This window comes from Pseudorca crassidens, chromosome 19 (assembly GCF_039906515.1).
Source record: "Pseudorca crassidens isolate mPseCra1 chromosome 19, mPseCra1.hap1, whole genome shotgun sequence".
Classification (NCBI taxonomy): domain Eukaryota; kingdom Metazoa; phylum Chordata; class Mammalia; order Artiodactyla; family Delphinidae; genus Pseudorca; species Pseudorca crassidens.
In genome coordinates, this window is record NC_090314.1 from 49,720,381 (window position 1) to 49,742,575 (window position 22,195).

At 43.4% G+C, this 22,195-nt stretch overlaps 1 protein-coding gene across 2 annotated transcripts in view; it reads left to right on the forward strand.

Annotated features, from left to right (window-relative positions):
- The first annotated feature begins 262 nt into the window (after positions 1-262).
- Positions 263-22,195, forward strand: part of MAP3K3 (mitogen-activated protein kinase kinase kinase 3) — a 62,457-nt gene continuing 40,524 nt past the window's right edge. The window contains exons 1-4 of one of the 2 annotated variants that reach the window (XM_067716355.1): positions 264-643; positions 8,988-9,109; positions 10,723-10,815; positions 19,852-19,892. In XM_067716355.1, coding sequence (XP_067572456.1) covers positions 640-643; positions 8,988-9,109; positions 10,723-10,815; positions 19,852-19,892 — 260 coding nt within the window. In that variant the 5' untranslated portion in view covers positions 264-639. Of the gene's footprint in view, positions 644-8,987; positions 9,110-10,722; positions 10,816-19,851; positions 19,893-22,195 lie in introns of both variants that reach the window. The other variant, XM_067716356.1, reaches the window with a different exon arrangement.

Sequence of the window (22,195 nt, forward strand, 5' to 3'; positions counted from 1 at the left end):
TGATTGGCAGGCGGTAGACAGCCCTCGGAAACTGCCTTGGCTTCGCCTATTGGCATCCTGAGAGAGTAGGCGGGATTGGTTCATCAAGTGGTGCTGATGATTAGCTGGCGGCTGAGAGTTAGGATGTTGGAGAGAGAGCCGGGGCGGGGGGAGGAGGGGTGGCGGGGGCAGCGACTTCCTCCTTGGTATTGGCTGGTGAAGTGAGTGGGGGGTGGTACCAAGGTCCAGCGACTGCCTAGGATTGGCGGGTGCTGGGGTGAGTGACAGACAAGGGGGCGAGCTGCGCGACCAGCGGTTTGTTTTTCGGAGCGTTCCTGAGGTGGAGAACGGCGGCCGGACCGAGCGACTGCGGGACTGAGGGACTGGCGGTCGGGCGGGCCGAGCGGCGCCGCCGAGGCCGGGCTGGGCCGAGCCGAGGAGCGCCGGGGATGTAGCGGGCCACCCTGCCCATGCCACAGCGCCCGGCTGCGGGCGGAGCCGGAGCCGGAGCCTGGGGAGGCGGCGGGGGCCCTGAGCGCAGCCCGCGCCCCCTGCGCGGAGCCAGGCCCGCTGCCGTCCCCGCCGCCCGGGCCCCCGGCATGCAGCCCCGGCTGCGGAGGTGACACTCGGGCCCAAGACGCCGCCGCCGCCATCGCCACCATGGGTGAGTGTCGCCACCGCCCCGGCCTGTGCCCGCGCTGCTTCGCGTTGCCCCGCCCCGGACTGAGGGGAGGAGGACCCTGGGCCGCCGCCTGACAGGCATGGACAGCCAGCCGGGCCGGGACTGCGGACCGCCGGCGCCCGCCCGCCCGCCCTGCTCGCGGCTTAGCGGCTCCGCGGCCCGGGCGGGGGTTCTGGCTTCTCGGCCCGCCGGGGCGGCCCCGGCCGACGGAGCCCACTCGGCAGCCTCCTTCCGGGCCGCGCGGCCGGCGCATCCCAAAGAAGCGGCGGCGGGTCGAGGGCCCATGCTCGGCGGGGCAGCCCGCTCCGGGCCGAGCGAGCCGGACCGCGAGCCCGAGGGCGGGGGAGCGCGAGCGCAGTGTGGGGCCCGGGCTGGAGGCTGGTGCAGGCCCAGCTGCTGTTGTGTCTTTTCCTTGATTTGCTTTTTTTTCCTGCCTGTGTCATTTCCTTCCCTTTGCTCACACAGGCTGGCCTGTGAGAGTTCCCGGGGCTTGCTCTCGAGCCCTGTGCGCGCCCCAGCGCAGGGGGGAGGGCGTGCAGGGAGATAGGTTGGGAGGTGATTAAAACGGCAATCACTGTTATCAACCGCGCGGTTGAGAAATGCGAGCTGCGCGCAGATTGCTGGAGGTTAGGAATTGGTCGCGGGCTGCCACTTATAATACACATCCTACCTTTCGAAAAATCTAGTAGTGTTTTACATCCATTATTTTAATCTAACTGTATCCCTGAAATTATGTAACTTTTGAAAGAGAGAAACATTCACTACACAAAAGAATCTCTATGAAATCATTTCCTTTTTAATCGATATTTGTAACTTCTGTTGTGAAGATGTAATCTAAGAAAAGCTTTTAATGTCTTCCACACGCAGCATTTGAACTGAATTATATTTCATGTCCTTTTTGGTAATTTACCAAATGACTATTGGACTAGATTAAGTAGCAAATAACATTTTAGATGTACTTTGCTTCTCTTGTTGGATCAGTTATTTTGATACTGTTGTTTGCAATGGCAAGTTTTGTAAAATATTTGGTATTGTCATAAATAATCAAGGGGTAAAAGTCAGTAAAAAGATCATTTGCACGACCATTGATTGCGTCTGTGAAGAGGGAACGTTAATATTTGATTTGCCCTATAGCAAGGTCAAGTCGTTTCTGTAGGGGGTTAAATGTTTGCTGTGTCACATGGGGCAGATATTCTTTTGCGGCCCATCTTTACACTCTGGCTTTGAATGAATTACCTTGTTCTATTCCATACTGCCCCTCATACAGTAAGAGATGGGTTTGTTCATTTGTTGGGCTTACTGTTTCCTTCCCATGCTTTACTTCAGAAGTGCTTGCTTTTCTGGGAAAAGTCTGTGACAGTAAGCAGAAAAGGAACCCAGTGAGGCCTGGTATTTAAATACATAATTCACCAAATACTCATTGAACATTTACTATAAATGGGGAACATAATTCTTCTTGTCCTCCCCAGGTTTCATACATTTATTTTGTGTTCTGGAATTTGATGATTGAACTAAATCTTTGAATTGATTTGTGAGCCTACACTTGCTATAATCTTTCTAAGTCTTTCCTTTTTGTCCTGCGGGGACAGTCTTAAGTCCCAAAGGGTAGTGTGAAATACTTGAGGGTGTGCAGACCTACTTCCCACTTTCTCAACTGCTAAATCAGTTAGAGTGTCCAGATGCGTTGACTACATTGCATCCCTAGAAATAAAATAGATGTCAGCCTGTTTTCACATTTCAAGATATTTTCAGGGGCTTCCCTGGTGGTGCAGTGGTTGAGAGTCCGCCTGCCGATGCAGGGGATGCGGGTTCGTGCCCCGGTCCGGGAGGATCCCACATGCCGTGGAGCGGCTGGACCCGTGAGCCATGGCCGCTGAGCCTGTGCGTCCGGAGCCTGTGCTCTGCAACGGGAGAGGCCACAACAGTGAGAGGCCCATGTACTGCAAAAAAAAAAAAAAAAATCAAAAAGTTTAAGTGTGTGAGTATATGGAGAGACAATAATGAGGAGGAAAGGAACTATATAGGTAGGGTCCAGAGCCCCAAACGAAAAAGGACCAAAAATTCAGTGTCTTCTCATTTGTCCCCATGTCAGGTTTTACATGAAGAAAGTGAGACAGTGAGGGGAGAATTAACTTGCCTGGTGGTTGCAGTATATTAGGCAAGCTGATTTAAGAACCACTGCCTGGCTTTCTTCAGCACTCTCCCCTCATACCATTCTCGGTTTCCTTTTAGTAGATGACCTTGACGTGCAATTAGAGCTGATAACGAATTCTCTTAGAACCTGGCCTTTAGTTTGCTTTGTATAGGGCTCAGCAAGCATGTATGTACAAACACACACACAGAGTCTCTCTTAAATACTAGTTTCCATTTTGGTGACATAAATGATGAAAAATCAAATTCCCAGGTTAGTATGCTTTAGTTGCTGCATGCAGTCCTAAATAAATTCAAGGAGTAATAAGAGAGAAGCATAGACTTATTAATATTTTTATTATACTTGTTAAACTCCAGCCCAGTGAGGAAAGGACTAAAACTAATTTGAGTTCCTGCCCTTCAGGTTCCTTGGTTAATAGTCATATTTTCCTGAGCTGTTCTAAGCCCCAGACTCAAGCTTGTTTGACAACTTGGGTTGGTAATGAAAAGAGGTCAGATTTTGTATTGGCTGTTAGCCCCAGTAAATTTCTAGTGGAAATTACACTTATCCTTGTAAATAATAGGAAATAGTCTTTTTTTTTTTTTGGCTTTGATACTATGTGGTTATAAAGAAAAATTTGGGCTTGACTGGTCATTTTTTCTTGGTCACACCAAAATTCTCTCCTAGTTTTAGTAATTATAGTGGCACATGCTGTTAATAACACCTAAGATTAATTTACTAGTGTTTATTTGGACTCTATAAATGCAATCTAAAATTTAGTGGGAAGTATTACTGAAAACTATGCAACAACTTGGAAATGTTACTGGAAACGATCATGAACTGAGTATAGGATTTAGGATGTTGTGGTTCTGGTTTGATAACTTGGTTTGAAGTCAGAATCATTGTGATTTACAGATGCCTTGTGTCTCTAGGGTTTCAAGTCTGTTGGGAGCTCCCAATTAGACCAAGCTAGAATCTGACCACCTGTGTATACTCTAAATAGTTAGCAACTGTTTTGATTGAAATTGGGATCACAGTTTAATGAATCAACATGGCTATGTCACGACTAGATTTCTGATACTTTACAAAATGATGATTGGTTTTTAAAACTGAATTTTAGGCATTTGTAAAAAGTATCAGTCCAACTTAGCATTACTTAGGGGAATACATAGAGGAAGAAGCAGTTTTCTTGGTTCTGACTATGTAAGCTATCCATTTTTTCTTTGCCCATTTATTGAGCATCTCTTATGTGTCAGATATAGTGTTAGGCCCTGTACATACATGTATCCTGTGTTTAAGAAGTTACAGTTAGGTGAGGTGAACCAAAAACATGAAAACAAATCAGTGCAATGAGGTGTTATAGGTACTTCATCAAAACTGTAAAGGTACATAGGAGGGAGAGATCAGTTCTGTAGTTTTGGGATTGACATACATTATCCTATAGTCCTCAGACCTGTAAGGTCAATTTCATTAACCATTAAAATAAAATATGATGGTGATATATTGATTTTTACGAGGAAGCAATAGCTTACTTTGTAATATGTATTTTTTAATTTTAAGTCATCAGTTAATATTGAAGGGCAGTTATATCCCAGAAACAGAAAAATAAACACCAGAATTTGACTTTGAGATTTAGCGAAGATTCAACCAGGGCCTTGAAGGAAAAAGGAAAAATGTTTCTTGTGAATTGAGGATCAGACCTTTTTGCTTATACTTACTATGAAATGATGTTTGCCCAGGTATGGAGAGGGTGGAGGCAGTGTGAGTATGTAACATGTCATGAACAGTAAGGTAGTAAAATCTGACTCACAGACACTCTGAAGCACAGGATCTCCTGAGTGAGCAGTGTGATCAGATGATCTGGCAGAGTTGGGTAGAGCAAGGTGAAGAAGTAGTTTGTTAAATGAAAACAAAGATTAAATTTGGGGGTTGTATATATGGAAAAGAGTGAGTGTCTGGCATCATGCAGGACAACAATGTTTATCGAAGGACATGTTGCTTCTGGAAACTTTTCTGGGTTTTAAGCCAAGGGAATTTGTAAATGGGAGTGCCTTAGGACCCTGCTTTTAGATAGAAGTAATAGCTCAGTCTGGAAGAGTGACTTCCTGCTGGGACTAATGAGAGAGAAGTGTGTTGCCTGGCAGCCCCCATGCCTTAGGTCAGGGTATGGGGAGAAGGAAAAGTACACGCCGCTGGATAATTATGGATAGCTGTCTGCTTGAGACTGCTGAAGAGCTTCCACTTTTTAAGCCTGAACTGTAAACCTTGTTTCATAGATTCCTTCTTTTCTTTTTCTATGAATATTCCTCACCCCTAGATCCTTGACCTCCTAATCTCTAGAGTTAACTTCTTCCTCTGTGCTTCTTTCTGGTAGCTTTTAAGTGTGTCAGACCACCCCCATCCTTCGGAAATCTTTTCAAGATTATATAGCATACTATTACCTCTGCCTCAGCTTGTTCACGTGTAAAGTTCATAAGTGAATTGTTGATTTCCACTACTTCCAATTTTCTTTTAATCTCCAGCTTCTCTATTCCCTGTAAAATTGTTTCTGCCTCTACTACCCTATTGGACCTGCCTGGCCTCTGCGTGCCCCTGCTATTCTTTGGTCTGAGCTTCTGTGGTGTCACCCTTGTTTTTTCCCAATCCTCTTAAAGGCTTCTGTGCCAGCACACCTTCTTCCTATTCTACTTGATGGCATTACTATTCACTGAGGATCAGTCCCTGACCTTTTCTTTTCCTCCACCACTCGCTTGCTTTCATGTCCTTCTCTCAGTTTATTTGTAAAGCTCTCTTGCATAGCTGGTACAACTTGCTTTTCTGGAAAACTCTTTATTCTGTAAAATCATCTATATAATCTCTTGCTACTCACACTGTAAAAAAAATTTTTTACACGTGTGTTTATGTATTCTGGTTTGTTTCTTGTCTAATTCAGTCTCTTTATTTGTGTAACCTTGTATTTGTGTGTTTTGTCTTTTTACCCCTAGAGTTTGAATACCTTAAAGTATCTTTCAAAACTGTCTAATGTATAATACATGATAGGTATTCAGTAAATGGTTATTGTTAATGATTAATAAAAATTCAGAAATACAATTAAATATTAGGATAGATGGTGGCCTCCATTAACCTTTTCTCCATTGCTAATAATAATAGCCAGCATTTTTTTCAACATTAACCTTTTCTCCATTACTAAAAATAATAGCCAGCATTTTTTCCATCATTACTAAGTGTTAGGTAGCGTGAGGAATAATTTGTAAGGTTTTTTGTTTGTTTGTTTTTTCCCTTAAGTTTCACAGCAGCTCTGTGTAATGATACTTTTATTATCTCCATTTTACAGATGAGGAAATTGAGGTTTAGGGAGAATAAGTAATTTGTTTAAGGCCTCTTAAAGCCAGGTCTTTCTGACTCCAAAGTCCATATAACTGACTACTGCACTCTAAGAAAGCTGCTATTTGTTTTTAAAAGGTTTGTTTGTTTGTTTTTATTTTTTAAGGAAAGAGTACGATAGCACAGATAATTCAGTTAAAATCCCAATCCAGGAAGAAATGCCTAAAAGAACCACTCGATTTGCTTCCTGTCTTTATCCATGTCCTCAGTTTGAAGTATCAGTTTAAGAACCAGGGCTTCCCTGGTGGTGCAGTGGTTAGGAATCCGCCTGCCAATGTAGGGGACACGGGTTCGAGCCCTGTTCTGGGAAGATCCCACACGCTAAGCCCGTGCGCCACAACTCCTGAGCCGGTGCACCTAGAGCCCATGCTGCGCAACAAGAGAAGCCACTGCAGTGAGAAGCCTGCACACCACAACGAAGAGTAGCCCCCACTTGCCGCAACTAGAGAAAGCTCGCGCACAGCAGCGAAGACCCAACACAGCCAAAAATAACTAAATAAATTTATTTTTTAAAAAAAGAACCCGTTTGCCTCTAGAAATATATGCAACTTTGACACAAAATCAGATTCTATTACTTTGTTTCACTTGGGTCAGTTGCCCCAGATTTCAAGAGATAGAACCAAACCATTCCTCTAGTGTGTTCGCACCACTGGAACTACCAAACAAGTTCTTATCCATTAAGTAATGCCAGGAATTGGTTAGCTTCCTGGAAACAGAATTTGTCAACCTGATAAACCAGCTCTTATAATAGCATCATCTTATACAGAATTAGAAACAATTTCTTTGGTCATACTTGTCATGGATTTGACTTGGAAAGCATGTGCGTGTGTCTGTGTGTGTATATTCACATCCATCTTGTTTCAGTATCTGAGTTGAGACAACTGAAGTTCTCAATTCTAAGGCTGGTTACCTTGATACTGAAAACTATATGCATTCTGCTGTTAGGACTATCACTGGATGCTCCTCAGAAAACACCCACCTAGTCATAATCATAATGACCCCAATTTACTGTTACAGTTGGCCCAATAAATTTATACATATATAATATTTAATGATATATAAGCCAATTTAATATATAAGCCTATATATATATGTTATACATATATATAATCTAGTCATCCTAGCTTAGATGTTATGCTCTAGTTTTAAAATCTTGGTTGGGAGGTTAAAAAACAAAACAAAAACCAAGCAAGTTCCCTTTAAGGAGCCTACAGGTAAATTGTGAGAAAGTATAAAATAATTGATGGGATGTATGTGTTTTAATTTTTTTTTTTTTTTTTTTTTTTGCGGTACGCAGGCCTCTCAGTGTTGTGGCCTCCCCCCTTGCGGAGCACAGGCTCCGGACGCGCAGGCTCAGCGGCCATGGCTCACGGGCCCAGCCGCTCCGCGGCATGTGGGATCCTCCCAGACCGGGGCACGGACCCGTGTCCCCTGCATCGGCAGGCGGACTCTCAACCACTGCGCCACCAGGGAAGCCCTGTGTTTTAATTTTGACAGATGTCTTTCTGTAGACACCCACTTCCTCATTCGTTATCTCATTTACCTCATTCTTTTCATACTACAACTATATCACTCTCATACTTTTGTATATATTTTGAAGTGGAATTAGTTGGGAAGCTACTCTACTGGTGTTTTTCCTTCAAGTCTTAAATCTAATTTTACTTTTCTGAGCAGACAAAAATCTCTTCAGGGGCACCCTTCTCCTTCCTTTGCTGCATCTCCTCAGAGGGCATGTAGGGCACCCAAGCAGATTTGGTTTAGGAAGAGGGGAGAGGCAACTAACGCCGCTTTACTTCCTATACTCCATGCTGCTCTTTCCTTTCCACAGGATATTAGAGTATTTTCAAGGGACAGTGATAAAGCGCAGAAGATAGGCACACTCTGTGGGTGGAGTCTTGTACTTCTTTTAAGGTGTGCCCCAAGTCCCTAAGTGACTAATTTGTCACTAAATCAAGTGTAACAGCTCATTCCTCATGTTTCTTTGCAGATCAGCAGATTTATTTTCAACTCCCCAGTGCTATTTGAGTAGACAAGGATCTCTTGAAGGGCCTAGGAGGATTTTGCAAAACATGGAATTGGGCTGGTTTAAGTTCTGGGTTTTGGCCAGTTGTCTTCATTGCATGAGAACTGTAGTGATCTATTCTATGTCAAGAAAGGGGGATTAAAAGTAATACCAGTAAGGCAGAGACAATGCATTGCTTGGTCAGTTAGGGAAGAAAAACAATAGAACTGCCTTTTGACTTCCCTGTGGGAAGCAGAAGGCCTATAAAATTGTAAAGAGTTGGGAGGGGGCATTCAGAGGCTAGGCTTGTAAAACAACATTTGTTCAAAGCAGCAACCTGAGGTCCTTGTTTGGTACCTTTTAAATATGCTCTCCTGTGTATGATAGTTTAGGAATAAGTCTGACTGACTATGTCCCATAATCAGCTCTCCATGAATTCATCTTTTCACTCAGTACCCTACTACACTGTGCTTTGTTGTTCTTCACTCCAACTCTTCATCTATTATTCCTGGTTGAGTTTCTCTGGCACTGGAAGAATTGGTCTGTTTGAACACCTCCCTTGCCCCCAGTGAACTGGTAGATATTGCTGCCAGAAATCTGATTGGAGAGCTGTTAAGAATCCATTAAAATTCAAATTGCCGTAGTCTGACCTCAGTTATCTACTTTTCACAGATAACAAATTCATGAGATTATAGTTACAGGGTCTCTCACCTGGGCAGAACTCCCTGAGTGTTAGTTATATAATTTGTGAAAGTACTTCTGTGGTCTGTATTAAAGTACCTTAGCCCATGTGCTCTCTTTCTTTGCAGACGAACAGGAGGCATTGAACTCAATCATGAAGGATCTGGTGGCCCTCCAGATGAGCCGACGTCCCCGGGTGCCTGGATATGAGACCATGAAGAACAAAGAAACGGGTCACCCAAATAGGCAGGTGTGTGCGGCCATGGCTGTTAACTAAATTTGTTGGGGAGGGGTTTTCAGGTGGCAAATATGTGAGAAGCCAATGATACTCTGATACAGGCTTGAATGCTATTGGTCCCTTCCCTTAAGTCTGTTAAATGGTAAGTGATATGTACTAACCAGGTGTGGGTTGTGATCTGGAGTCCCAATGCCTTGTGCATCTCACCTTGTAAATACTGTTTCATCTTTGGAGAGTTAGAATAATTTCTTCACTAATTATGGGGACAGTATTCATATACTTTTTCCTTTACTGATCATTTGGCAAATATTTTATCCAGATTCACGATCCCTAATTCAGAAACTTTTTAGCTATCTTACAGTATATACTCAGAAAAAATTAATTAATTTTAGTATTGGTTTATTTAAAATGTAGTTAGGAAGGGAAATTTATTTAATAAAACATCATATATATTCTGAAAGTAACAATGAGTGATTTTGTTATTGTTGTTTACAGTTGTTTCCCCCCATTAACTCAGGTAGTTGAGAGTGCCTGTTTTATTGAGAGTTGTGTGCTTCTTTAGGAAAACAGCTTCTATTTTGTTAACATTTAAAGTTGTGTGCTGTTGAGAACCTTCTTCTCGCCTCCAGTGTCACTGACCTCCCTGTTGCCTCGGCCCTTTGGCCCACAGAGAGGTGTGAGTGACGGGGAGCTTTCCTTCCTGGTGGGTATCAGATGGCCAAGTTTGGTGTGTTTGATGATATCCTTCCTTGTGGTTCTCTTCGTTATCAGCTAATCTTCTCTCTCCTCATTTGCACCTTGTCTACCAATTCTTCAGAAGTGCTCTTGGTTCCTGGAGAAAGTGTAAGGGGCTAGAACTTCTTCTGTCTGAGGTTGGCTAGATATAGCCTCCCAGAGTATTTCCTGCCTTTAGGAAAACTAGGGACCCGAAGTCCTTTTGTTTCAGTTGTAACATAAGGAATAGTTTAGAAAGCTGCTTTTATTTTTTGTGTTTACCTTACAGAACTAGGGGAACAACAGAATAGGGCCCATTCTTGTACTGTTGTACATTATTCTAATTGTGTGGGTTCTCACTTGCTGTAACTCACTTCTATTCAAAGCTGCTTTTGGAAGGAGCATTTTACCAGAAGTGAATCCCCTCCCCCAGGCTTGAGCCTAATGACCTCACTTTCCTTCCTGTCTTCCTATGTAGAGTGTGCTTGTTAACGCTGCTCCAGTCAGCTGATCTTTCTCCAAATGGGACTATTAGCGTGGATGTCAGTTAGTAGGTGAAAAGGGGAAGCTTTCTTGAGTTGGAAGACCTAAATGGACTCTGCGGAGAAGAGGCGGGGTGGAGTGGTCTCTGATCATTCCTTGAAGGGAGATTACCTTTTAGGAATCCTGTTTAGGCCTAAGAGCTATTATAAGAAAAATCCTGATCTTTTACCATGCCTGCTGCTGTGTTATTGGGGTGAAGGCAGTGGTTATGAAGGTAGAAGCCTGTGAAAAGGATTGACTAGTATAGAGGAAATAATCTTAACAAGCGGTACTAGCTCTTTGGACCCACGGTTTACTTGAATATCGTCAAACTTTTTCTGTTGCATGAAGGATACAAATTATTAACCTCAGTTTTTTTGCTTTTAAAGAAAAAACACAACAGCAGCAGCTCAGCCCTTCTGAACAGCCCCACAGTAACTACAAGCTCATGTGCAGGGGCCAGTGAGAAAAAGAAATTTTTGGTAAGGAACAAAATTACCCGTTAAAGCTAAAATGTGCTTTTAAATCTACTAGTGCTGGAAGAGTGTGGAATTCATTTCCTGGACAAATTGTTTTAGTGGATTTGCAGGGAGCACTGGTTACTCATTACCTGTGTGCTGTCACCATTTCTCACAACAGTATTATTCATAAGCAACCTCTGTCAGTGCTGTCCAGTAAACTTCTGTGATGATGGAAATGTTCTATATTTGTACTGCCCAGTGTAGTTGAGGAACTGAATTTAAAATTTTATTTAATTTTAATTAATTTAAATTTAAATAGCTACATATGGCTAATGGCTATTGTCTTGGATAGCACAACTTTATATACTGTATAAGGGACTATTGATTTGTTGGGCAAGAAATTAAGTACATGCTTGGAGATGTGCACATCTCCTTGGTACATTCGTTCCACCACACAGGTCATGAGTTTCTATGCATTGTGATAATCTCATCAGTGGGAATCCCAGCTAAGCGTCTATTCCAGGGGGCATGGGGATCTGGGGGGAATATGAAGCTTGGAACTAGCATGGCTGTTTAGAAGTTGAAGCTCAAAGTTTTATGCTAATATTGGGTAAAAGGGCAATGAAAACGTCAAAATAGCTTCCCCCTTAATAAAGTCAAGGTTGTAGAATGGTCTCTCCTGGGAAGTATAGCAGATGTTCAGCTTCTGACCAGGAGAAATAGTCTTCAGCAAAATCGTGAAAGCAGAAGGAGAGAGAGAGTCTCAGTGATTGCATTTCCAAGGAAGGATGGGGTGAGATGGGGATGGTGGGAACATTTAGGGGGAGAAGTGTTTACAGCTCAATGTAATGAAAAGAGCGCAGCCTGAGTCTTGAGATGTTAATAATCTGTTAATGTAGGACTTTACAGTTTACACAGTGAATTCCCTTTTTAAAAATTCTTGTTTTTGTTTGCTTGGGCCTAGGATAGGATTAAACGGTTTTCTCCAGTAGCAATTCTTCTGTCAGAAGGTCCATGCTTAGGAGGAGAAAGGACTGAAAGATCAAAACCTAATTTAAATGGCTAAGAGATGCCAAATTGGTCTAAGAAATGTCAAATTGGGCTAAAGATTCAAATTGCAGAGTCCCAGTTGAAAGTACCCGAGTGTTTTGGCCACCAGGAAAGGTGGTTTGTTCAGGGATGGAATGATGTTGGCAGAGGCAAGCAGCGCCTCAGAGTGAGAATGGCAGTGCTGAGATTGGCATAGCCTCATGGGGCTCAAGCTTGGCACAGCAAGGAATGCCACGGGAGCTGGGGGTTCACTGACAGAATCGTTTGGGGGCTGAGGCCTGGAAGAACGGGAAATCATAATTTAATACCTCTGCTTGGCAAGACTTCAGATACCCTCTTCCCTGAGTAAACAAGCTAGGCAACTAATTGAAAAAGAGAATACATTTGAGAAAAACTGAGCATTCTGAGCAGCTACGGAAGTACAGGGGTATGAGGCGCTTGGTTATTCAACTATTTGCTAAGAGTTAGGATCTGTGCTCTCTGTATTCTCCCACCTGGACATTAGGTCCCTGGAAGCCTACAGCCGGTTAGAGCTGGCTGCATGTTCTTAGACATGTGTGGCACATCCTCAGCTGGGGCCTGTGGCTGGTTTTATAGGCCATGAAGGGCAGACCCTTTAGCAGTCATCAACTAACAGTGCTTTATCAACAGGTGCTATTTCTCTGTGAGGGCGACAGCTTAGTGTAGTGAAAGGAGCACTGGCCCAGAAGTCATTGAGTTGTTAATAATCCATTAACATGGATCTTACAGTTTAGAGAGTGCTTCCGACAACAACAGTTAACAGCAATAACAACAACTATAAGCTAAACTATAAGCATGTGTATAATACTTTAAAGTTTACAAAGTGCTTATGCAAAGATATTAAGTAGAGCCAGGAAGCAAACCCAGATCTTCTGACTCCCGGTCACAATAATTTTACCATGTATAAGTCTGATAACCTTTTTAAACCTCAGTTTTTCCATCTGAAAATACAGGCCTAGTGTCTACCTCTGAAAGTTGTTGTAAGATCATAGACAGAATACAAAAGATTTTATACATTGTAAAACAAGGTACGGGTGTAAAGTGGTAGTGACTACATCACTTCTGTTAATGTTCGGGCATTGTGGGTATGAGCGCTAGTGAAAGCATCTAACCAGAAGTATGCAGATTGTCATGGAACTGAAAGGGTTAAGGTTTTCTACCTTTATTGGACTGACATTACTATATATCAGATGGTCCTTTGCAGACTTAGGAAGCTAATCTGATATATGAAAGTCCCAGTAGAAGAAAAAATAGAATCCTTATTACCATGGATTCCTGTTTCCCTTGAATCTTATCACGGTGGTAGGTAGAGGCTTGAACAGAGCCCAGGGTCTGGGTCTGACCCTCCAGATGTTCACTAGTGGGTGCTTAAGAATGGAAAAGTTGCTTTCTTCATAGCAGCTGCTAGAAGGGCAGGCTCTTGGCTATTAGTTACAGAGGAGGAGAATTCTAGGAGCTGTTCCTCCGCAGGGTCAGTGATTGAGCAGACTGTCTTTTGCTTTTACTGTGATAGACCTGACTCTTGAGGACTTCCTTTCTCTTTCATGGGTTGTTGATAAGATAGGCTGGCTAGTTTGAAAATAAAACATAATACAATATACAAGCCTCATATTCTATTTTATAAGAAGCTTCCTTTTTTGTGTGTGATAGTTTATTAACTAGCAGTAAATAACTAATACACTATTTCATCATTGATTTATTCAGATACTCACTGAGCCCCTGCTGCATGCCAGGCACAATGCTGGGACTGGGGATATAGAAAGAATTAGGGTAGGGAAGAAGGTTGCTTTATAATCACCTCTTCCACTGATCTCTTAGGACTTTCCTGAGTCACACAAATAAAATTATTTTTGTTGCTCTTTTCTTCTCATTTATTTACTTTCTTTGGCAAAGTAAGGACTCCAGTGCCAGAGATGTGGGAGCCAAAGGTATATGGCAACTACAGGGAGGGGGAGCACTGCAGAGTCAGAGAGAGGGCACCGGAGACACGGGCTGGCCGGGGCCTCTGCCATGTCAGAGGTTCATAAGCCTTTGTTTAATAAAGGTTGTTTTGAATTCTTGGGAGTCTTCTTGGGTTACATATCCGGTTGTTGAGTTCAAACTTTGAGAAGGTCACGTCTGCTTAAGTTTGGTAGCGTTGGTTACTCCTATTGCCCCCTGAGTTCCCAAATCCGTAGCCCCGCCTGGAGGCCTGCAGCCAGGCCTGGGTGCGCTCTCACCCTTCCTTTCGCCAGGTTAGCTCTGGTGGGCAGGGGACTTGAACCTGCCTAGACCGGAATTTTTGTACTGGCACTTCTTTCTCAGCAGCAGCACCTCTCCATTCAGTTCAACATGGGCCTATACTCAACCTTCTTAGACAAAGAAATATAAGTTATATTCCCTGTACCCTAGGAATCATGCAGTCTTATGAGAAATGAGAAATATGTAAAAAAAAAAAAGAAAAGAAACTAAGGTACTATGTGACTATGCCTAAATATATGGTACAGATACTGAGAGCCACAGGAGGCCAGGAAAGTAAAAGACGAACTTGGGCCGAAGGAGTTATGGAGTCATTTCTGGAGGAGGTGGCACTGGAACCAGGCAGTGAAGGATGTATAAGAGTTTAGTTAGGTGGAAAGGAGGAAGTGTGGCACTCCAGGTTGGGAAGCTGAATTATTAAAGGCCTAGGGGAAGGAATGAATATGGCATATTTCAGGAAATAGGGTGGGCATTGATCTGGCTGGAGAGAGGGTTCCCTTTGAGAACAAACAGTGTGAGATGATTAGGTAAACTGAGTGAGCTTACATTCCAGAGGGCTTTGAATGACAGTAAAGAACTTAGACTTTATTCCATAGGTCATGGGTATCACTGATTACTTTTTGAACAAAGAAGGGGTGTGGTGAAAGTGGTGGTTAAGATGACTGAAACTGTGTAGGAATGTAGAATGTGCTGGAAGGGGGGAGCTGAGAAGTACAGAGGCTGCTTCAGGAATTCAGGAGGGGAAAGGGGCTCCGAGAGTGACAACTGAGAGAATGGGAAGCAGAGTCTCATACTGGAGTCCCTGGAGGGGAGAATTGGAACTTGCTGTCTGGCTGTGAGAAAGGGAAAAGAAGGAAAGAATCAAGCAGAACTCAGAGGTTTGAGCCTGTAGCCAGTATTAGAAATGGCAACACTGAGAAGGGGGACTAGTTCGGGAGGGTAGTTGATGCAGACACACATGGCTAGGTTGAGTTTGCGACTACAGTGAAATACTCTGAGAGGTATGTGTGTATATTGCTTTTGCAGGTAGACAATCCCTTATCTGCAACTCTAAAATCCAAAGAGTACTGCAAACTAAAAGATGTTTTTAAAATTTTATTTCTTTATTTTTAAATTTGCAGCAAATTCATTTGGCAACAAAACTTGGCCTGAATGGACACAGGGCCATTTACAGTCTTTATTTATTTGACTAATTGTGAATATTCATACTTTTCAATACAAAAACTAGCTTTTGCTCTTAACAGGTAAACCCTAAATCTTAGTGACTGTACAGATACGGCCAGCACAGGGAAGGGGGGCCAGTGTTCCCCACAGTCACTTAAGGACCCTGATTGAAGGTGGCTCCATTGACCTGGCACACGTGGCTGCCAGGGAAGAGAGTGTAGAACTCAACTTTGTTCCCAGCTGCTGGTCAGAAGTAGTTACAGAATCCCAAACTAACTTCCGGAGAGGCTAAGCAGCGCAGAGGGGTGCACGGAATGCCTGTGAGCGTTCTGCTGTGCCGAGGAGTGCTGCCCAGACGCCTTCCCCCGGAGGGGCATCACTTAACATACAGAACACGTACCACTACCTCTCTAAATCCAAAAGTGCTTTCTGAGACACTTTCGGCCCCAAGGGTTTTGGCTAAAGGACCTGTATTACCATTTTTTGAGCACTTATTATGTGTCAGGAACTTTTCTCATATCTTTATCCAGTTATTTCATTTAAGTATTTTGATAACTCCATGAGATAGATACTGTCACTATTTTCACTTTTCAGATGAGGAAACTGAGTCACAGAGAGATTAGTTCAAGGTTACAACAAGGAGGTTATAGAGCCAGGATTTGAAGCCAGACAGTTTGACTCTAGTGCTGCATTCCTAACAATGACTTATCTGCCTTATATCTGTGGCAGACAGATGAGGTTTCGCTTGAGAAATTGGGGCTGGACATAGAGATTTGGGAATCTTCTATTTATAGGTTGCCTGATTTTTTAATTCCTGCCAAGGGGAAGATGTGAGAAGAGGGAGAGAAATCCAGAGGCCAAAAGTCCAAACATTGAGGCACAGTTACATGTTGGGGGAGGGGTGTGAGAAGGCATGAGGAAGAGGAACCAGCAAAGAAGCAGAAGTGGTTAGAGTGGTGGCAGGTTCCCTGGCTTGGGATAGAGTCACAGAGGCAAGAGGAGAGAACCTCATGACAGAGGACGCCGCTACCAGTGCGAAATGCCTCGGAGGGGCAAGGAGGATGGTGGGCAGGAAGGAATTGAATCTAGTTAGCTGTATCTGAACTTCCTTATCCATGGCTTATTCTAGTCAGCCTGACAGGGGTCACTCAGATTTAGGAACTTGGCAGGTTTGGGCACACCATGTGGTACATGGAAGCCTGCATCCTGCTCTGGAAAGGCTGTAGCCACATCAGACAAGGGATTCAGAAGGCTAGGCATCTTTGTTTACACTGCTTACTAATCACAGGCTAGGTTAGTCTTGAGTGGGAGTGATTTGTGGTTTGAGGCAAAAGTTTAATTCCCTTTCTCACTAAATTCAAGTAGAATAGTATTTGGATTGTGGCCCATCATGAAATAAATTTAGTTCCTTCAGTCCCACAAAGGGACAGAGGGGATTCCTTCATAGGTGCATCTAAATATAATGTCCCAGTTTAGAATGAGAGCTATTGTTATGTGTTTTTATGTTATGTGTTTTTTATTACTATAAAAAATTAGATAAAAATCAACAGAGGAATAATTTTTTTTTAATCAACAGGAAAAAAGGGAAATCTGAATAAACTATGGGCTTTATTTAGCACATCAATATTGTTTAATTAGTTGTAACAAAAAGCAATGTACCATACTAATGTTACTGATAGGGGAAACTGGGGGTGGAGGGGGGAGAAGGGTATATGGACACTCTGCTCTATCTGCTCAACTTTTCTGTAACTCTAAAGCTGTTCTAAAAATAGAATCGATTAATAAAATATAATAATAATGAGTGCTACACCAAGGTGTGCTGGGCTGTGAGCAGGAGGAAGTGAAAGGAGTGGTAACCCAGCTGCAGGGACAGACAGGGCTGCAAACTGCGGTGAGCACTTGGGATACTCCAGAGCTAGTTGTGGAACCAGACAGCATGGGAAGCTGGAGACAGCATGTCAGATGCGGCAGCGTGTTGCAGGCACTGTGCTTCGGAAGGCCTTGCCACGGGAGCTGCTTAGTAGTTCAGGGGAAGGAGAAAAAGAAGACAGTGAAAACACTGCTGTCACTCATGCAAACCTTGAAGCCCCATGATAACTTCCTCTGCAGCAGTGCCTCACCTTTCTGCTTGTGTGCTCATGTTCACACGCGCATGTGCACACATACACACACAGTCTCTCTCACCTGGAATGCACACCAGAGGGGGCACACTGCCTTTCCATGCCACCTCCTCCATCTCCACCTACGCACAGCCTCAGCCAGAGCCTCCCCTACTGGTTCCCCAGGCCCCATAGCTTCCTGCATGATCGCTACCCTGGTCTCCTGATGCTGGCTCCATTATTATTACTCCATCTTCTCCATGAGTTCTGAAAAGGTCTCAAAAGATCCTTTGATAGTTTCCTTCTTTCAGTGCTCCCATTGAAGCCCTGCATCTGTGAGTAAAATAAACCTCCCTTGCCTGTGTGACACTTAAGTTATACCATATCTGAGCTTCTTTTAAAGCATTATAATCTTGAGAGAACTTGTTTAACTTCATTGTAAATTAGGTTCTCCTGTAAAGTAGACACAATAATAGTACCTGTTGTGAGGGTTAGTTTAATTGATACATGTAACATGCTTAGAACAAGGCTTAGTATATAGTAAATCCTCAGTAAATGTTAACTGTTGTCATATTATTAGTAATGGGATCAAGTGGCCCATATGTTACATCAAAGGATGAAAGGACTGTATCAGGGCTGTATTTTGAAAAGTTGTCACATCACAGGCCTACTCCTCAGGGGAGCTTTGCTGTCCACTGTTTAGTATGTGAGCTTTTCAGGGTCATGAAGCTCTTTGAGCTTCCATTTCCCTGTCTTTAAAATAGTGAGTTAGAGGCTGTATTCTTATATTTTAATTCATTGACTCTCAAGGTGTGTTCTAGGACCCCTAGGAAGTTCTCAAGAACCTTTCGAGGGTCCATCAGGTCAAAACTATTTTCATAATAGTACTAAGATGTTCCTTGCCCTTTATACCCTCATACTCTTAAGAATGTACAGTAGAGTTTTCCAGAGGCTACACAATACGTATTATCACAACAGTTTGAAAGCAAAAACTGATATGAGAATCCAGCTGTCTCCTATTAAGCCATGCATTAAAGAGACTGGCATTCTCTCACTTCACTTTTTTAAAGTTTTTTTAATTAAAATGTATTTATGTTAACACATAACGTTTTTAAATTATTTTTAAATGAATAAAATCTAAATTTTCTCGATTTTAATTTCTAACATGGCAAATATCAGTAGATATAATCTACATAAACAAAAGCTTTTTGGGGTCCTCAATAAGTTTTAGAGTGTAAATTAGAAACACCAGTCTAGTTCATTTGACTGGAAGGGAATTCTAGCCCCCCAATCTCTTGGGAAAAGGAAGTCCTGTGTGCACCCACCCTACCTTTCAGCTTTCTCCCTTTTCTGTCATCTTTTCTGTCTGCTCTGTGTTCTTCATCTTCAGATACTCTGAAACCCTCTTCTTTCCTCCAAGCCACAGTTTTTTAATTTGTCAATCTCAGTATAATTTTCATTCATTGACCATGAACTTTCTTACCTCCCCCTCTATTAGTTGTTGGTTTCCTGACTATCTTAGTTTTCTTTTTCCCCTGTACCTGTTCTTTTCTTCTATAATATCTTCTCCCTTTTCCTGTCATTTTTAACTCCTTCAAATTGTTTGTTTGCCCTTTACAGTATCTCTCGTCCTCCTTGATGTGTTCCTTAACATTCTAACACTCCTACCTCGTCTTAATTTCTGACACTTAACGCCCAACTCTATTCTTCAGTCAATCCGTTTAATAAATATTGTAAGCACAGATATATACTATTACCTTTGCTTATCACTGGAGCTACAGAAACGAGAGACATGAACCCTGTCCTCCTGGAGCTTATAGGGTACACATGATGGCCATTTAGGCTAGAGCTGGGGACAATTATAAGGTATTTGTCCAGAGTGCCACTTTACTCCCACTGAGGGCAGCCTTGAAAGGATTGTGGAAATCATTAGTAGCAGCAGCAACCATTTATTGCATGTCTACTATGTATTAGGTATTTTACTTACATTTTCTCGTTTAGTTCTCATAGCAACTCTGTGAATTAGGTATGTTTAGCCTTACTTTGCAGATGGAAAAACTAAGACTTACAGAGGATAAGTAACTTGGTTGTGGTCGTAGAGCTAGGAAGTATCAGTATTAAGGTTTCTTTTTCTGTCTAGTTACATCAGCCCAGAAGGAACGGTGTGCTGGCCAGGAGGTGGTGATATAGTGGGAGAAACTCCAGAGCCAGTTGTGGAAATAGAGAATGTGTGAACTTAGAAATGATATGTCAGAGCAGAGCACCTGAGCTGGGGCAGCCACCAAAGGATCTTGTCCCAAGAACTTTGTTGCCGCTGGGGTTAGAACTCATTGAAAGGAATGCCTGTCGGGGTAGAGAAGCTCTAACAGGAGCCATCAGGGATGTCTGCCTAAGGTTGCTAAAGGACTGCCTGAGACTTACCCGGGAAGGGCAGGGATGACACACACCAGAGAGACCGCTAACCTGTCTATCATTTCTTTGGCAGAGTGACGTCAGGATCAAGTTCGAGCACAACGGGGAGAGGCGGTAGGTCTGCCTTCTGATGAGTGGTTGTGTTCATGTATGCTGCATTTCTTAGAAAGTGTTCAGCTTGTGGAAGCCATTGCCCTGGAGTGATTCCTGTGGGGTCACTGGCTGGGGAATGGGGTTGATAGGGCATAAAGGGGAAAGTTTCACCCTTGGTTTGGCCTGCTGATTGAACCTTGTTTCTGGTCTTAAAATTGGAAGCCGTTTCAACTGCTAATGTTTCACTCTTCTGCTCTTATTTTGCTACTGTGAGATCCACCATTGTGCTAGGGGAGGAAGTCAGGACCCCAGCTCTACTGAGTCATGGCTTCCAGACACACTGACACTGTGCCAGCCATGGGTATCAGAGGGAGATGAGGATTCTCCTGTTACGTGGTACCATTCCCATCCCCGGTAGAGTGTCCCTGGTTTTGTCCACATCAGGGGTCAGGTTGGTGAATTGGAAGTTTTTCTTTAAAATGTCTTGGGACTTCCCTGGTGGCGCAGTGGTTAAGAATCCGCCTGCCAGTGCAGGGGACACAGGTTCGAGCCCTGGTCTGGGAAGATCCCACATGCTGCGGAGCAACTAAGTCTGTGTGCCGCAACTGCTGAGCCTGTGCTCTAGAGCCTGTGAGCTGCAGTTACTGAAGCCTGCGCACCTAGAGCCCGTGCTCTGCAACAAGAGAAGCCACCGCAATGAGAAGCTCGCACGCCACAACGAAGAGTAGCCCCTGCTCGCTACAATGAGAGGAAGCCTGTGCGCAGCAATGAAGACCCAACTCAGCGGAAAAAGAAAAAAAAAGTTTAAAATGTCTCTAGGTCATGGGAAGCTGCATCGAGTCCCTCAGTTGTGAAAGATTTCAGTTCATTTGAGGACATAGAAAGGGAGTTTTCAGTCTGCATTCTGTATTTTACCTTGTTAGGGAAGTGAAAGTAATGTTACAAAACCCTTGTATCCTTTTCTCCATTGTCAGTATTTAGTTTTTTGTAGGAAGTCAAGGTAGAAGTTCTCAGTGGAGAAAAATGACTCCACTGAATTTCTCAAGTTATTTTAAGGAAAAACCTTTAAGAAAGCCTACAGAACTCTGGTCAGGGGATATTTGAGACCCTGTGTGTGCATGTATGTGGCACAAGCATGCGCCCAAGCAAGCTTTTCAGTACCTGTTTTCCCCCTCTTTGCCTTTCTCTGCCATTGATAACTGCCCCGCCCTTTTTCCTTTGCTTTGAGCATTTGGAGGGGCAAAGAGCATACCCATCAGGATAAGATCCACCTACTTTAGGAGTCCCACCAGAGGACCTTAGTGCCTTCAAATGCTCTTGTACTGGTAGTTCTGTACTGCTGGCATCTTTCAGCCCAATTTGAAACTAGCTCCGGAGAGCTTTGGCTGCTGCTCTCCCTTAAAAAAATACATTCGGAAGTCTGCAAGGTTGTCAGAGGTTGCCGGATGGAAACGTTGTACAAAGAGTGGTCTGCAGAGCCAGGGTTCTGCTGCCGCCATGCGAATTCTAGGGCTGTTCCAGGGCCGGAGGGAAGAAGGTCTTCTGAGCTCTGTCCCCAGCTGTTTGTCCTATGACCTGCCAGTAGCATGGAACTTAAATTGTCACTTCATTGTTGCTCCTTTTCACACTTCTGACCTGACTGGGTTTTGGAGGGATTGCCAAACTTGGAGCAGCAGAGAGTTTTCAGAAGTATGAAGATAGGAAATCAAAAGCTCAGTTGTGTTGGAGCCTAATTACACAGTACACGCTCCTGAATTCCTGTTCCCTAAGTGGTGTGCAGTTACAGTGAGCGGACTTACACTGAGAAAGTGAATGTGTTTAGTTTCAGAGATGCTGCCAGATCGAAACCACAAATATTTAAGGTGGTCAGGCTTTTGAAGCCCTAAGCGGCAGTGTTGGTATCAAGGTTTTGAAAACTGCACTCTCTTTTTATGGAGCTGTTTTCGGGAGCCATGGCATTTCACTGTTTGTGTACTGTGTGTGGAATTGAGGACTTTATAAAGTCGGTGCGGGGAAGCCAAGTTCAAGCTGCTCTGTGCCAGACAGCTCTGGTTTCGTGTATTTCATGTCTTAGGATTTTGTAGAAAGTGTTATTGTGGGCTTTCTTTACTTTTTACAGGGAATATGGACAGTATGTACCTAAATGTTGTAGGCCCTTATAGAATAAGAATTTACAGAAAAGAGGAAAGAAGTAGTGACTTTTCCCATTCGTCATTGCCAGGTATCCATTCTGGTGGGCTGACTTTCCCTTTGCTTTGGAAGGGTGGGCATCAGACTTCTACCCTTCCTCCCTCTTAGCCTCAGGAGGGCAGAAGAGGACTGTA